Source organism: Cyrtonyx montezumae, unplaced genomic scaffold, assembly GCF_038088225.1.
Source record: "Cyrtonyx montezumae isolate F1298 unplaced genomic scaffold, pur_monq_1.0 scaffold_34, whole genome shotgun sequence".
NCBI classification, from domain to species: domain Eukaryota; kingdom Metazoa; phylum Chordata; class Aves; order Galliformes; family Odontophoridae; genus Cyrtonyx; species Cyrtonyx montezumae.
This window is the reverse complement of record NW_027072039.1, coordinates 5234329-5252215: the sequence shown is the minus strand read 5'-3', so window position 1 is coordinate 5252215 and position 17887 is coordinate 5234329. Positions and strand designations below refer to the sequence as shown.

General features: G+C 40.2%; 1 protein-coding gene across 4 annotated transcripts in view; it reads right to left on the bottom strand.

The window, feature by feature from the left end:
* DYM (dymeclin) overlaps positions 1-17887 on the bottom strand; it is a 151996-nt gene that overhangs the window by 115533 nt on the left and 18576 nt on the right. For all 4 annotated transcript variants that reach the window (XM_065745241.1, XM_065745239.1, XM_065745242.1 and 1 more), the window contains exons 6-8: positions 16171-16243; positions 6728-6853; positions 5479-5621 (exon numbers count right to left, since the gene is read on the bottom strand). In XM_065745241.1, the coding sequence (XP_065601313.1) occupies positions 5479-5621; positions 6728-6853; positions 16171-16243 (342 nt within the window). The remainder of the gene's footprint in view (positions 1-5478; positions 5622-6727; positions 6854-16170; positions 16244-17887) is intronic.

Here is a 17887-nt window from a genome sequence, read left to right as displayed (position 1 = left end):
GAAAAATTAACAATTTCCTGAATAATTATACTAGAATTCTTCTGTTTGCAGATCATTAAGTTGAAAGCCATAAATGTTTGCTGCACCTGGGGCCCGGTATGGTACCAGAGTGCTATTGCTGTGCAACTCTTTTATACTTTCACATTGCTCAAAACAACCAAGTTAAGTTGAATTCAAAATTCAACAACCAAACAAATGAAAAAACAAGAGGAAAAATATAACAGTGTGTGTCAAAGTAACAGTGCAAGAGCTTGATAGTAAAAGCCATCTCTGTCTGGCAGAGACATGGCAGAGGGAATGCCTTTTTGTTCTACTGTGATGAAGACAGCAGACACATTTTATCTGTGGGAAAAAAGTCAATGAAGACTCAAAGGGGATATTCACACCCTGGTCTGACAGTAGTTCAGCCCAGCAGAGGTGATGGTCAGGATGATGCTGTGCTAGAGCCCAGCCTTGTGGGCAGCTCTTGCTGAGTAACCCACATTACTACTACTAAACATCTTGTGATGTGGCTGCACATTTTGATACAGTTCAGAAACATCTTCAGGGAAACTAAAAGATCTGGATCCTATCTAGATATTCATGCAGAATCACAATGCCATGCTCACAGTGACAAGAGGATGCTGCTGCTGTGTACTGTAAGTCAGAGAAATATCTCATATTTACATTTTCATTTATCCTAAGCACAAACAGGCATTGACTAAGAACCAGGGAGATGGAGAAAATCACAGCTGATGCAGAACACACACAGGATTTGTCACACATCAGGAAGGTTCTGAATATCTAAAAATCCCACTTAAGTATCTGTAAGTAGAAAACACATTTGGCAGAGTAGTATGAAATAAACACACATTCTGAAAGCACCTTTTCTGACTCTTTACTTTGACATTCTTAATGTATATATTAAAGATTAGACTTTCCTCTTCAATTCTAATATTGAACACTAGATATGAATAAATAGCTTCCTTTTGAAGGATAGCCATACACACGTCCCAAGGTCCTGAAGGTACTGTCTGATGTGGTGGCCAAAATGCTCTCCCATCAATATTCAGAAAGTCATCGCTGTCAAGTGAAGCACCCAGTGACTGGAAAAAGGGAAACATCACTCCTATTTGTAAGAAAGGGAGAAAAGAAAACCCAGGGAACTACAGGCTCACCTGTCAGTGCCTGGAAAGATCATGGAGCAGATCCTCCTGGAAGGATCTGCTCCAAGGATCTGATGTGCTACAGCATGTGAGGGATGAACAGTTGATCCAAGACAGCCAGAAGAGCTTCACGAAGCTGACACCAAGCTGAGTGGTGGAGGTGACACAGCAGAAGGAAGGGATAACATCCAGAGGGACCTGGACAGGCTGGAGAAGTTAGCACATGGAAACCTAATGAGGTTCAACCAGGCCAAGTGAATGGTGTTGGGTTGTACTAATCCCAAATCTGCGTACAGACTGGGAGAAGAACTCACTGAGAGCACCCGTGCTGAGAAGGACTTGGGGGTTCTGGCAGATAACAAGCTCAAGCCAAGCCAGCAGCGTGCACTTGCTGCCCAGAAGGACAACAGTATCCTAGGCTGCATCAGCAGAAGGGTGGCAGGGTACAAAGAGGGAGTAGTCCTCCTGTACTCTGCCCTTGTGAGGCCCCTTCTGGAGAAGTGCCTCCAGGTTTGGGGTCTCCAGCACAAGAAGGATGCAGAGGTGTTGGAGCTGGTCCAGAGGAAGACCACAATAACCATCAGATGGCTGGAGCACCTCTCCTGTGAAGAAAGGTTGAGGAAGTTGGGTTTGTTCAGCTTGGCAAAGAGAAGGTTCTGCAGAGAAGCTACTGCAGCATTCCAGTACATGAAGGAAACTTATAAAGGAAAAGGAAAGGGAAGAATGACTTTTCATGTGTTAAACAGTGATAGGAGAAGTGATGGGACGATTTTCAACTAAAAGATGGGAGGTTCAGATTGGATGTTAGGAGGAAATTCTCTACTGAGGTGGTGAGGCTTCAGCACTGCTGCCCAGAGAAGTGCGGGTGCCCCATCCCTGGAGGTGCCTAAGGCCAGGTGGGATGGGCTTTAGTCAGCCTGAGCTGGGGGGGGCAGCCAGCCCACAGCAGGAGTGGGGCTGTGGCTGATGTAAGATCCCCTCCAACAAAACCTTTCTGTGATTCTATGAAGCGTTCCAATAAATGAGAATGTTGGCACAAAAAATGATGAATAAACATGAGTATATGTAAGTCATAGATGTACTAAATAGGTCACCAGATTCCTTTTTCAAGTACACCAGTGTTGAATGACATCATGCAGACTGAAGAACACACTTCCATGAAAGTCATTAATGTTCAGGAATGTTTGTCTAGTTCCAACAGCAGAGTTCAGACATGAGAAGAAAAGTAGTTGCTGATGACTACATACTGAATTATGCAATTCATATTAATTCTACTGTAGTACATTTGTGGGCCAGATGAGTTATGAAGATCAATCAGGTCACAATGAATCTTTTTCCATTCATTTCTTCCAGGTGCAGCACTGTACCCATAGCAATTGTAATCATCTGAACAGCACACACTAAGTCAGCTAGAACCTAACACTGCAGTAACTTCTAAGTACCTCATGATGCACTGCAGCATGGTTGCTTTTTGAAGTAGTGAAGTGTTTCGAATGAAACCATGTAATTTGACTGATTTATTAGTAGTCTTATGCCGTACTCATGTTTTTGTCTTACTATAGTATTTGTTTGGCACTGTAACATGAGTTTTATCTTATAAGACTAAGTAAAAAATTTGCTTGCCCACAAACAGTTCTCTCAACTTCATTAACTGAAGCTACTGAACTGATTTATGAATTGGCAAAAGCTACTCCTCAAAAGAGAAGAGGATTTTAAACTGGCAATGCAATTTTTGAAGCTGGTTCAATCTAGCTTCTGAAAATTACTTTATTTATAATAAAAGGTTCCAACCTACACCACTGTGCATACTGACGTCATTTATGCTTTCATGGCACATAAACATACCACCAGATCTAATAGCACAAGTGTTTTTTGCACAGCTGCTAAAAGACTACCTACTAAAAGGCAGAAAAACAAAGTTGACTCAAAGCCAAAAATACCACACAAAAGAATGTCCTTTATCACCAAAAGCTAAGATTCTGTTTTCCCTTCTCACTCCAAAACAGTAACTGTTTACAAGTGGAAACCAACAGTATTATCAGTAACATAATTATAATCAAGGTTTTTTTATATACAAGATGGAGAAATGTTTTTGCAGCATACATATAACTTACTTGCAGTTAAGTCAAACAAAGGGAAGTAACCGGTGTGAGCACGCTGTCTGTGTGGTTTCAGGGTTAAGGAGGCTCCTAACAGAAAAAGAAACAAGCTACAGAGGATGAGAAGCAAGAGAAGGTTAACTGTGGGAAAGGGTAAACTCTTGCTCATGTTTTGTATGGTGATCACTCTGCTGATCACAAGGAAGGATGGGGGAGGCTTGAAATACAGTCTATAAACAAGAACGCTGATCTGCAGTGCAAGTGGCTACAAAATACGCGTAGCATAATACACAAGAAGGCAGATGACTGTGGTATCAAATCACTTAACTCCAAATTAACAAGTACAATAATTACCTTAAGCCTCCAAGTTGCCTATGAAAAATGAAGGTTTTTAAAAACCAGGTTCCTATCTCTTCCCATCAAAGTTTTCTGAGCATTTTAAGCATGGCAAAAGGAAAATTTCAATTCTTCCATTCCTATTTCACCACTTATCCTATAAAATCATAAAAGATAAGAAAAATATACCAAATAAAGCCTATACAGACATCACTTCTGAAGTTTCTCACAGCTGCCCTTTGCTCAGAGCTTGCATCAGATGAGCCTCTCTGTTCCTGTTTTCAAATCCCTACTGCACTCCACTAACACTATAAAAACCAAAGGATTACAAAGGGCTTAGTTCAGAGGTACTACCAATGGACAAACATGTCATTTATATCATCCCTACTGCAGTCTAATTCCAGGTCTTGTCCAGCACCACATACAACAAACAAATGGACAACAACATTAACTGTGTGCACACAAACAGAAAAAAATATATGTCCGAATTTTCTAACAGGATGCAGAACTTCTCCTTTTCCTTAAAGGGTCACTAGAAAGTCCTGTATAAAGGCTGTTATATCTAAAGCTTTATATGAAGACATTTAATTCACCATTGGAAAAGATGGCACTTCAGTTGCTCGCAAAAGGAACAACAGAGTTAAGTGTAGGAGTGTGCCACGGGAGCTGTTAAGGGAATGGTTCAAGAAGAGGGAAGGGGGTGGAAGTGTGGGAAGACACAAGAACACACGTAGGCAGAAACCTTAGGATTTTGCATTGAGAAATGCAGACTGATTTATAATAATTGAGAAATGCAAATCTGATGTTCAAGAAGCAGAAGTCATGTGGGGATGTGATGTCAGAGGAGCTATGGAGGAAGGAAAAAGTGGTGACAATTTGGATGGACTTTATAAACTGAGTAAGTGAAAAGAAAAAAAACTCTTTTGCCTGTGGCAGCATTATGGCAGAAGGATACTGGAGCCTGACTGCAGTGGTCATGATGTCAGAACATGTATCAACACAATACACAGAGAGAGCTGCACTCCAGCCATAAGTTGAAGTACAAACCACATACAGAGGACTAGTTTGGAAAGCATTTTAAAAGCAAATTTCTCTAGCAATTGAAAGGAAAGAAGAGCACGTACCTGCTGGGATTTCCACAATAAAAAACATGTTGTAGAAAACAATTTCATTTCTCTTTACTGCTTAAATAAACAGCAAACCAAACAACTGCTCTTTCACGTTTTCATTATGGGCATAACTCTAACGCTGCACTGTCTGCCCCAACTCTATCAACTGGAAACCAGAAAGAAGACAGTGTTCCAGTGAAGGCATGGGGCTGTGTGTAGCTGCCCTTTACACAGAAGCTGCCATGTGCTCAGGATGCACTGCACTACAAAGATGTGCTCTCTTGCTGCCTCCAAGAGGGGATCCATGAGTACTGTCACAGAGTGTGAAACGTTTTCTGGCAGAGCACATGCTGCACGAACTTCAGTATCTCCTAGAGATGCTGCCAGTGACTGATTCCACAAAAGATCAGAATAAACTGTGAGTGTTCTAACAGCAACCGACTTGCAAAGTGTTATTCACATTTATCAGATTAAAGAAAAGCAACACGTACTGCTGTAACAGAAGTTAGCAATACGTTACGTTTTATTCTTATTGTATGATAAAGAAAATCCTTTGGGAAGGTCTTTTATGTGTAACACACATAGCAAAAGACATATCCAGTGTGGAGAGAGACCAAAAACACAAAGCGTAACAAGCTTCTTATTTAAAATGTGTTACTGAGTTCCCTAAGTACACTAAATAACTAAGTAACTTGCTAAAAAGAAATGGGTTAGAGGTGTGTTAGTAGAAGGGGTCACACAGAAGCCAATACTCCCTAAGGTTTGATGAACTGCACGCAGAAGACTCACTTGCCACACCAGATGCAATCCCATAGAGCAGTCCTCCTCCATCTGTTTGCTGCTGAAAGACATGTGTCCCCGGAGGAGGGCTTCTTTCTTGTCTAATGAAGTTATACAGTAAAGTCTTCACAAGTCTGCTGGTATATGGGAGACTGCGAAGAGAAAGACAACAACCAAGGTTGATTTAGTATCAAGATTTAGCTCAGCTACAAAGTCAGTACTACACATTTTTGTTTGCTGGAACTAGGCTCAGCACAGATCTCATTTTCAGAAGGCCAGATGACTACTTCTTATACATGAAGAATAGCAGATACTCATTTATCTGCACAGCAAAGAGCAGGGGGGGGTACAAGGCAGTCCTGAGCACTGTGACTTCCTACAGATTGAAAAGGGGGAGAACATCAAGGTTTGCTCTTGCAGAGCTGCACTGACCTCAGCAGGGTTGTGCAAAAGCACCTTCAGCAGCAGAGTCACAAACATGTTCTGTACTCAGTGCTGCTTTTAAGTCAAACTGTGGAACTGCTGCATTCTTTCACTCCAAGAAACAAGCAGAAAAAATATTTATGCAAAGGAGAGAAAAACTACATCAGTTTAGTCTTTCCTCTATGCTTTGAGGATTTAGAGCAGGTGACAACAGTATTCTTCCAAGTCACAATATGTGGCTGTGAGTGCCTGGGGTCAATGTGCAAGGACCAATCCAACATCCAACCTTCCATGATTCTGACAGATGTGTGTGCTATTTGTTGGATGTAAATAGAAGGTGTTTTTTCTAAAAATCAAAGAAGAGTATTTCCAAGGAAAGAAGCTGACAATTCCTCCTTCCATCTGGTGCAGAGGTGTACAGACCAGGGCTGTGCTATGAACATTTCCAACCCCTTTACCCAGTACCCTCACACCTTTCACAGGTCTCCACTCATCTCCACTGGCCAGCTATCTGCTACTCCCAGCTTAAACCAACACATTCTGCTCTTCCCCAGATATTCCCCCCCCATCCTCTCTCCTTTCCTCACATCTCACAGAAGGCACTACCTCCTGCTTCTAGCAGAAACTGCAGAAACAGACAGTAATTAGGCTTACCAAACAGCTGCCTGCATTCAGCATAAAAGTGAAAGAGGAGAAACAGCAGCCTGATCAAAATGCATGAACAGAGAATAGATTACTACCAAATCTGTTCCACTGCCTCTGCGTGGAAGTACAAGTGGTTTGAGCAAACCAAACTTCTTTTTGGCATCGTGTCTATCCCCAAAACACGACATACCATCGCCCACGCATCAGGTATTTGTGAATGAGGCTCTCTCGCAGAATTTCCTTATGGAAGAGTTGGCAGGAGAGGAAAACAATGAGTGTTGTCACAGCTTCCAAGGAAATGCTGTACGTGATATCTCTGTATGAAAAAAGGAAAACGTATGAAGATGCATTCAACAGCTTTGTTTACCACCTGACTCATACGGACATTTAATAGCTTCATCTGAGGTTATACACTGTACAAGAAGTTTCAGCTGAGAACAACCAAACAACAAATTTTAAAAGCTCCCTTAGTAGAAAACAGTAACATTTCACACAGATAATGCATTACGTGTTATTACTGCAAGCATCTTTTACTACATCACGGGACAATGTAAAAAAGATTACAGTTCTGCCTAGGACATTCCAGCTTCAGTTTTCAGACTATATCCTTAAAAATAATAAATATATCTCAACGACATATCTTTGGTCTTGTTCAATGAAACTGCCACAAAAGCAGCATTCTAAGCCTCTGAAACAGCCAGTGAGCCAAGCACAATTCCATATGCCATGAGGAATGGATCACCATTAAAGTCTTGTCGCATATAAATAAATGATAGCTTAAGTTTAAGAAGTGCTCGGGATATCACAGTGCCACAGTTAGCTGCTCGATTTTAAGCAGTAATTGTGAGGTGACAGTGAAGTATATTTAAAGATATCCCAAAGAACATGCTGTAACGATTCAACAGTGACTGCAGATAGCTCAGCAGAGCTCATTAAGTCGAGGTTACTTGGGAAAGGTGCAGCAAAATGGATGAGAAAGACATCTGTTACTTCGGATATTCCTCAATGTCTGTTTCTACCTCTGCCTGTAATCACTTTGTGGCATAACACAGTTTTAAAAACAAAAGGAAATATTGATAGGAAGCAGTCCTGTTCTTGCTTTCAAACAAAGACTGATTTTTTGCTTTTCTCCTGCAGAAGAAAGGTGACATTTTACCCAGGGCAACATCTTGAAACCTACTGATAATGTTATCATTAAGCACTTCACTCCATGGCTGCTCTTGTTACTCCCTGTGCTTCACTGAATTGCATTGTGTTGCAACAGGAAGACAAATTCAACTACCAAACTTTTTGACATTTTCCTGGAATAAATTAAAAATTCAAAACATTAATATATTCCCCAAATCCAGAGATATTATTATGGTATCTAATTCAAACAATCAGCAGCAACGTGTGCTTAAGCAATGTGAAGTTTATTTTGTTAAAATGACACTTTAAAAAACATATTTTTAACAGTTAGAAGCACATGTAAAAATAAAACTAAGTGTTCTTCCAAATAACAGTAACTTCAAAACACTAGCACAGTATCTCTGGAAAAAATGTTAACAGCAGCAAAGATGGCCTGGAACAGCATTCTTCATCCCCTGCAGGATGACAACAGCTGTGGTCCTCATCCAAAGGAGCAGGCTTTTGTTAAGTGATCCATTTCAAGTTTAGTACTTTCAAGCTCTCTACAAGTGTTCATGTCATACTGGACTAATGCTCACTGCTGTGGAACATAAGGAAGGAGAGATTCACGCACTACAGAGTGCAGATGGCTGAAGTTGAACCCTTCTGTGGCAGCTCTGGGTCAGAGCTTGAGGAAGGTGATGAGGAAGGTGAGTGCTATCTGTTCAGTGTCAACAACAAATGGGAACAACTGCTTCCTGGACCCAAGTCCTGCACGCTCCAGAGCCACAACACTCCTGATAAAAAGAAGTGTTTGAAAGAGAAGTTTACGCCAACTGCCACATTTATTTTCTCTGGTCTGATTTAAGTATTGGAATCTGTAATGTTTATGTCAGGAAGAGACTTACTGCTTCGTAAACATCCTTCCTTGAAATCACAACGTTCACTTCAGTTACCCGACTTTGTGCCCACAGCAGAGGAAGCTGAGTGGTGTAAGTGCTGAGAAAACAGAGCAGGCCAAAGTTCCTGTGATCTGGTGCCATGCAGATCTACCCGTGCCAGCAGAAAGGCTGAGCCAGGGATGGCCCCTCCACAACACTCTGGGTGCTTTCCAGCCAACCACCCATGCCAACTCCAAGCAACACAGGGAAGCACTAGGTGTTCAGATTATTAAGAGTTTAATTGCCAGACAATATCTCTTTTTTTCTTTTTTTCCTAATAAAACAAACCCAAGAGCTTAGAAGAAAGACTTCCTTGGAACAGAAAATTACAGGAGCTTATTTCCAAGGCTGAGGATAGCAGAACACCTCCAAGCCTGAGTTCACACTTGATGTGATGTGTGAGAAGGCTGACTGTGACATGCTGCAACACCCGAAGTACCTGGGTCACTTTGTCAAAACAAAGTTTACAGAGTCTTCTGTGCTGTCTCTGCATCTCAGTAATTTCTTTGCTTATTTTTCTGACCCATCAGACAACTGGAAACACAAATCTGAGACGTTACAAAATTCCTCTCTGTTTTTATAAGATTTCAATTTAAAGTAAAAAACAAAGTTAATGCATAAGCAACATTTGAAAATAATATGCTTACATAATCTCCCTTATGTAACTGAAAAAAAAAGCAAAATAAAACTGAATTCACACAACTCAAGCCCTTTTCTTTATATTCAAAATCCAATTAAGGCCCATCTGACCGCAGACACTTTTCACTCAACCTGTCAAACCTCTTCAATTTAAATCTGCTCTCTCAAACACAACTGGGGATCTAGTATCCATGGTAACCCCTAAGCTACACACATCCTAAATTACCAGCAGCATAATGATAAAGCTTCAGAACTAAATTATTTTTCCCACCCAGGGTCAAAAGTACGGTGTTTTGAATCTCAAGCACTTGTAAAAGGGCACAAAAACTACCAGGAACATCTTAACTTCAAAGAAAATGCTGTTTAACTGTATTGACATACTATACAATTTTGGGGGTGTTGACTAATTTTTGTCATTATTAAAACTATCACACCTATAGAAAGACCTTACATGCTTATCTTTGACTTCCTCTTAAGGTTGTTTGCTTGCAAATGAGAAGGAAACTAAGAAGCAATGAACTCAAGTATCAATTACATGTCAGAATTACTTAGCTCTTCATGTTAGAAACCCAGAGGAACATCATGTTTAATTTCCATAGTTCTTTTTCTTTGCCAAGTGTCTTACGTGCCTCAGATAAAGCTCATGTCTGAAGTACATGAGCTCCAGAGAGCAGTGCACCAAATCATATCAAAGCCTCCATCTTCCCACTCTGTACCACAAGCAGCTGCTCTCTCTGGTTTCACACTCCCTGTTGTTTTAACCACACTCTTGCATGTTGCATCCAACCTCAAGTTGACTTCTGGGGACTAATTTTGCTTTATGGTTTAAAGGTGTGTACCTAAAAACACAGCTATGTATGGTGTGTCTATCTTCAACTATAAATTCTTCAGAAAATTGTGGACTTGAGTGCAAAAACACAAGAGCTTTAAATGAGTTTAACCATTTTATGTATGAGAAAAGAAGTCAATAAGCCAAGGGTTGTTACATAACTGTGTACTTCAAAGTATTCATATACGTATTTTCCTAACTATACTCTTCCTTCCAAGCAACAACATCTAATCAAGTTTAATGAACACTTTAATTTAAACAACTATAAGCAATTTCTAGTATGGCAATGCTTAGGCAGCAATTCATCAAATCAAATGAGAAGTCAGCTATGCTTTCTATCTCAACCCCTTCTGTCAAGCAGACAGCATTGATGCTAGGCTTCCCTTGAAGTGTACTGCATTTAGTCTTGGAAGGAATTGATCATGATGAGTATTTCTAAAGCAGTAACTGATTCTTCCAGGATGCAAACTGGAAGGAATAATACTTCTCTTCTGACCATCCATCAAGGACTTGCGTCTTTATCTCCTGGGCTACTGATCAGCCACCAGAAATAACTTTTCTTTCCCTTTTGCATTACCAAGCACCTCCACCTACCTGTTTCTGCAGCAGAGACACAGGTTCAACAATGCTGCTCCTTGTGCTTTAACCAGCATGTGCACAGCAAGGGACACAGACTAGCTCTTATCTTAGTGCTTGAAACATCAAGCTTTTTCTTTTTTCTCTACCCTGTCTGGATCAGAGAGGGCAGTCAGAAACCATTTCTGTAAGCAGAGATAAAAGCCTGTCATTTTCTCCTACTTCCCCCCCCCCCTTTCATACTCTTCATGTTCTCTCCCATTAACCTAATCACCACTTCATACACATTTTGGGGGAAATGTGAGAGATGAGATCAGCCATGGTAGCAGATAAGTAGACATCACCAGAGCTGTCAACCTTCAGGCAATGGGATGGAGAAGCACACCAGAGCTGCACATCACTCCCTCACAAGATTCTGCCTGTATAAAGATTTCACCTTGTCCTTCTGCAGTTCTTACAGCCAGTTATTTCAAATATGCCTCAATGCTGAAACTGCATTTTCAAGTTCCTAATGTAAAAAAACCAACCAAACAAAAAACCACCACAGTTCCACGGTCAAAACTGTAATTGTTAACAGGAATAAAAAATGATGTTTATGATAGAAACAGGAAAAGAGCACATAAAGGCAGACAGCAATCTTTCTGAGCAGGAACTTGAACACTTGCCATTACCTGCGTGCACCCAGAGCCAAGTGCTCACAGTGCATGGTGCCACACAGCAGACAGCTATCCTGCCACATCACCAGGATTCGTGGTAGAAAGAAAATGCTGAAGAAGACCAAAAGATGAAGATCATCACACAAAAGCTCATCTGTCTGTCACAGCCCATCAGAAAATGTAACTCAACTGGACCAAACTCCCACCCTGCCTAAATATTTCCCTAAACTTTCACCCAGGCAGCACTGTCTACTCCAAGCATTAAAAAGTAAACAGGAAATTCGATTTCTAATTCAGGACTGTTGCCAGCAAGGCTGATTCATAGAAAACCTCTCCAATGATACAGGAACCAGGTTTCATTTCCCTGCTTCCTGATGGACCACCAGAAAGGTGAAAGATGAGTCACCAAAGAATAGGAGAGGGACTGGAAGCTGAAAAGCCAGACAAGGATCTTGCTATCAGCCTCAGGATGCATGTACAGCTCCAAGTGGACATAATCTTTCCTCTTGGAATAACTCCTAACTTTACGCTCACTGATGGCAAAGCAGCAGCTAACACCACCAGTGTTCATCACAGTTGAATTATACTTGAGAAATCAAAGAGCACCTCCAACATTTCCTGCTACACCTGCCTACACCAGCAGGTATTCTCGACTGGGAGACAGTTGAAGGATTGAGAGAGCAAGCTAACAAGGTGGACATACTCTAAAGGTAGTATGTAATGGATAAAAAAAAAATAATGGGATCCAAAACGTTTTATTCAAAAATCAACACCTAAACCACCTTAGAGATGTGCATTTTCACCCCACTGGCATCCAGTTCCTTCCTCTACAGACAAAATACAATAAGCAGTCTGGGAGCTTTATACACACACCTCTATCTCTCTGTTAATTTTTTCGTATCAACAGGACTTGGTGGTGGTAACAATAATTGCTTCTGCTTTAATGGATGGCTAGATCGTGGAGATAAAAGGTTTTTGTTGTTGGCATGGTAACGGAAAAAGGCTTCAACCAGGCAGTGGGCAGTGGTGTGAAACCACCAAGGCACCAAAAAGACATGCACTGACTTCACTGCCTTGGTGCCTTTGCTACCCAGCCCAGAGACCAAGTTACTAGCAAGTGGGTGCTTTTCAAGATGCTACATCCAATATCATTTGTTTGAACAAGGCTGAAAACCACAGAGAAAGCACATGACCTGGACCTCGACTGTACCAACAGCACCAATGTGATGCTGCAGCCTGTGATCAGCAAGGCTGGTACACGTCAATGGGCATTAAAGCTGGCCTAGAGAAAAGGTCATAGGAAAGAACACCAACCTAACACACACACTACACCAGAATAAAATATTAGAACCAAGAATGTGACACAAAGATTCTTCCATGTAGGACCTTAAAATACTTAAGAAGCCACACATTTGCAATGAGAAAAAATCATCTAAAGGCAATGAAAATCTTGCCTTGCTGTTGAGCACAGCCCTGCAGCAGACCAAGCTGCACATCAAATAGGACAGCACACATTAAACCAAACCAGTTACTGCTTTGAAAGTAAGAAAAAAATAACTGAAATATGATCGACAGTCATACAGTTCTTAACCCCTCTGCTGCTTACAATCAGCAAGTAACAAAAGCCTCAGAGGTTCTCACTACGTGTAAATGGCACTGTTTGTATGCAGCAGTGGTTCCATAGAGCTTTATGATCAATTCTATCTCCATTCTTCCTCTTAAAATTGACTCCTAATCCCTCAGAAAACACAGAGCACATCCTTACACGAGTCAAACACTGCTAACATTTAAGTGTGGAAGTAATTAAGACTGCAGCCTAAAACAATTTTAACCACAAAAAAAAATAATAATGGAATGTAATAGAAATTTCAACTCCCTTCCACTGGCTCCACGGGACGCTACTTAGCCGTGATGTAACCAGATCACAGTATTTCATTTTCCTTCCACATGCATTTATAGCTCTTAATGAAGTGAAAATGTACTGATAACAACCAGATGTTCTCTTACATACACCAGCCCTTAACAAGCCGCTGAAAGCAGCCTTTATAATTTTAAGCTTTGGGAGCCCTCTCTCACAACACTTTTCTACATAAAACTTGTACAATTAAACCCTTAAGCTGTATCTTTTGCTGACTATGCAATTTCGGTCATTAATGTACACTCTTGGGTGCTAATGTTAGCAAGACTAAAGAAAAAGCAGAGTACCCATAAGACACCCAAGTGAGCCAAAAAACACGCATCAATGCACTGTAACACAAGTGTTACAAGAGACTGCACAAGTCTAATTCACGAAAAGCAATAACAGTCATTTCTATAAAATTTCTTACATTTAAATGTTAATACGCAAAACCTTCCCACGGGCATTCTGTACAATGCAGCAGAGACTATTTTTCATGAGGGTTATTCAAGATCCTCTCAGTAATTCTCAGATACTGAGCCACAATGATAAAAAGCCCCCTGGTCTTTGCTACAGATTTGCTTTAGCTCTACTGAGGGCAGCTGCCAGGAAGGACATTTACCTCTCTAAACAAAGCCAATGCTGAAAAACAGCTTCTTCCTTTCCTTGTTAGCACTCCTTGATATGCTTTGCTGTACAGCTCCGGAGCCTTTCCCAGCAAAAATCAGCACTTTTTTGTTTTTCCTTTTGTGATTTTCCCAAATATCTCCTTCAGTTATATACAGGCTGGATATTAGGAACAATTTCTTCTCAGAGTAGTCAGACATTGGCACAGACTGCACAGGGAAGTGGTGGAGTCCCCAACCCTGTGGACACGTGGCATACAGAGACATGGTCAGTGGGCACAGTGGGTTATGGTTCCTGAAGGTCTTCTCCAGCCTTAAAGATTCTGTTACTCTAAGTGTACTATTTCCACCAAAAGGCACTTGATAAAATAGAACAATCTGAAAAGTAAACTTTCCAGGAGTAATGTACACGTGTCCCTGCTCCTGTATGAGGACAGCATCAAACACACAAAAATAATCTTAGTGTTTCACTGGAGGAGAAAAACAAAACACTAAGAGCAGGACGTGCAAAGACAGTTGCAAAGACAGATGGAGCGTGGAGGTTTTAACAGTCTGTGCCACTGCAAGCTGCCTGTCCTCTCACAAGGGACCCGAGACCCACTTCACAGATCATTACACTTGAATATTTCATATAGTCCACTCAATCTATTCCTTCCCCAGAATCACCTGCTATAACTGAAATTTCCTTGATTTATTCCAGCTATAACAAGTAAACAACTACTTCCCAGATACAATAAATAAATAAATCATAGCATAAATCTGATCAGGGAGAAAGGAAATTAAAAAGTAATCACGCTACTGAACTAACCCTGATCAACTTTCTAATGTAAAAAGAGACATAAAATAAATGTCTCAGTTTTATAATATCTTCATGAATTATAATACCTTCATTTTAATATCTTCATTTCACTCCTCCTGCAAAAAGTTGTGGTCCCAAGTCTTCTTCCCTACAATGCAGATACCAGGAAGGCCACCACACTGGAGGAAAACTCTTCCAAGGACTATTGTGTGACTGTGTATTTCATTTTCCTCTAGGTGCTTTTCCTTACACTACCTCTCTTCCCATGACATGCAGAAAAATCATGAGTTAAAGTGTTAGTAGATGGTTAAACATTTTTGCACTAGTAAACGTGGAACTATTGACAATTCACTGCTGTTGAAACTAACAGTTCAGCAGCACACCACTTCTGGATAGAAAGCTTATTTCATTTTTTGACAAATAGAAAACTTGTCAAGTTTTTGACAGCTTATTTGTCAAAAAATGAAATAAGCATTTCCACATCTACATCTTTCAGGGAGTAAATAATTTTTCCAATAAATCTGATTACTGAACATTGTAGACAGGTTCTGTAACTTTTTTTTTTTATTAAATCATCAGTGTGCAGAATACTGATGAGCACCAAGCCCTTTCCAGAGATACTTCTGTTCCCAACACAGAAGCTGATAGGTTCAGCTGTAGAAAAATTTAAGAACATTTAAGTTTTTAAAACTCTTCCTACCAGAAAGGCAGAGCACGATATTGGACTCCACACAAATGGAACTTCAGTTCAAAAAATCCTGTCGAATTTATGAATTCCCCACCTACCTCAACCCCTTTCACTCCTCTGTATTTTTCTCTGATCTGCTCCACACAAAAAAAGTGCATCTGCTCCAAGAAGCACTCACCAACTTTGCAGAACAGCACTAAATTACATCACTATTTCCCTACACAGTACTACCAAGAGCTCAAGCAATGCTGAGGTGTTATGGTTGTAAGTAATTGTACTTAACAAGACTATCGTTTCAAGAACTGTTGCACCTTGGTCTGCTTTCCCAGTCAAGAAGCAATACAAAGTATAAAAACTAAATCAGGAGCTACATGCCACACCATACTAAATAATCTGAAACTCTATCAAAGCTGTGATTCTTTAATTGTAGCACACGCTGTAGGCACAGACTACAATGCAGTTTAAACACAAAAGCAATTGCTACACAACCTCTGCTGAAGTTTATATTAGAAAAAAGTCAAAGTTAATCTAGGTAGATGTGGAAAAACATTTTTATTCCCAAAGAAGAAAAAGGTTACTCTCATTTAATACTATCAAAGGTAAAAAGAAAATTGGGTATGTTTCGTGGCATTTATTGTCAGAGAACATGGAATCATCACATCTCAAGTGAAGCAAACAGGATAAACTTTGCTGGTTTGAGCTGGGTGCACAATGCTGACCTTCTTACAGCTCAGGGCTGTAGGTTATCATTATTACTACACCACATAAAGCATTCAAATCTAAGTATTCACTATTATAATTCCATTGTTGCAAGTTTATATCCTCTCGAATATTCAGCTTATTGAGGGAGGTTGAAGAAATTTAAGCCAACTTACAAGAGGGGAATTTCAACAATGAGCTGGATGAGGCAGCACAGCAGCTCTTCTATGAGATCTTCACATTCTGTTCCTGAAAATGAATCAAAGCAAAGGTCTTCTGTATTTTTAAAAGCCAAAAACAAAACAAAACAAAACAAAACTCACATATTCAGAAGATGAACATTTTTAATTCAGGAACAAACACTGGAAGAAAAGTTAAGATTTAAGACTACAGCATTCTTTCCTTGAAATGAAAAGCACCTGGAATTATCAGCAGTGATATTTTTACACATAAATATCAGCAGGATTTTTACACATAAATAGCTACCAACAATTGGAAGTTAGAGTACTCCACAGGGGGTACACTAATACTGAACACCAAAAGTCTTACTTCACTGCTTACCCAAGCTCATATTAAAGGGTGTTCTTGCAGGCAGTTTGACTGATTGATCACTAGGGACCTCAATCACTCCACAGTTCAAACCTCCTCTAGAAATCCCCTACACTGCTCAAGTTTCCCCATTTTATTTTTTTAATATCAAGTGAAGAATAAGCAGAGACAGAAAAGAGATGCGTTTGTCTAACAGGCACTGAACGACAATAAACAGCAATCTTTCAAAGCAAAAGCTTTCTACAGTGCTGAATGCCTAAGAGCAGGCAAAGCTTCTTCCTCTGCATTGCCAAATAGGCATTACAGCATTGCAGCACAATGAACACACAATTCTTGTTCATTTTGTGTTTTCAGATAAGTAGGTCACGCAATAGGCACAGCACTACAGACAGGTTATAGCAGTGTCATTCTGCTTAACCCAAATTGTAAAATCTGTAACTCCAAAACTCCATTTCAACAAGCATATCAGAGGGAACATTCAAAATAAAGTAAAAATTATTTCTTTCCACCATCAGTTTATTAAAAACATACAAAAAATCGTCACCTAGTGAACTGCACATTCAAAATGAGATCAGATTTTTATCACGGAAACACGGTTTCCTTTGTATAGAATCCCCCATGAGCAACACAACATGGCTCTTGTTAGCCAAAAATGAGATCTGCTAGGAGCATTTAACCTTAGACAGAAACCACAGCCAGCAACGAAGCCCAAATAATGTATGCTAAAGACAAGTGCAGGTGCCACTTCTCAAAAGTTTTATGAATCTAGAAAATGCTGATAGAGCAAGACTTGTCTGTGACACCAAAAGGGACCCGTTTTATTTTTCTTCTCCTAATGGTTGAGGAAAGGGAGAAGAAATGAAAAAAAGACAGAAAAAGTAACAGTGCATTTTGAGAATACTGTTTCCACCATACTTTTATCTGAAGAGTGAGTAATGTTATTTGAATGAGGGTTTTTCCCCATACTTTATGTTTGAACTGATGCAAGAAACACAAGATGGGCACAGCTACCCAGGATGGCAGATGCTTGCCTTTCTTGCTCTATTCTCTAGCTTTTTTTTTTTTCTTAAAAATCTTAATTGCTGTAATCAATGTCGTTCAACTAGAATAATTAATGTACCCTTCTCCCCATTGAGGCACAGGCATTCTTGCTCAATTCTTGTCTTTCCAAAACAATGGCAAGGGTGCATGCCAAATCTATAACGTGAGAGTGAGCCATAAACACAGAACACCCTATGTTTTCACAGACAATGCCTTTTTCAATGGCAGGATAAAGACAATACACACAATGCTTATTCACATTCACAGATCACACACATGGATCCACGGAAAGCCTCGGGGAAA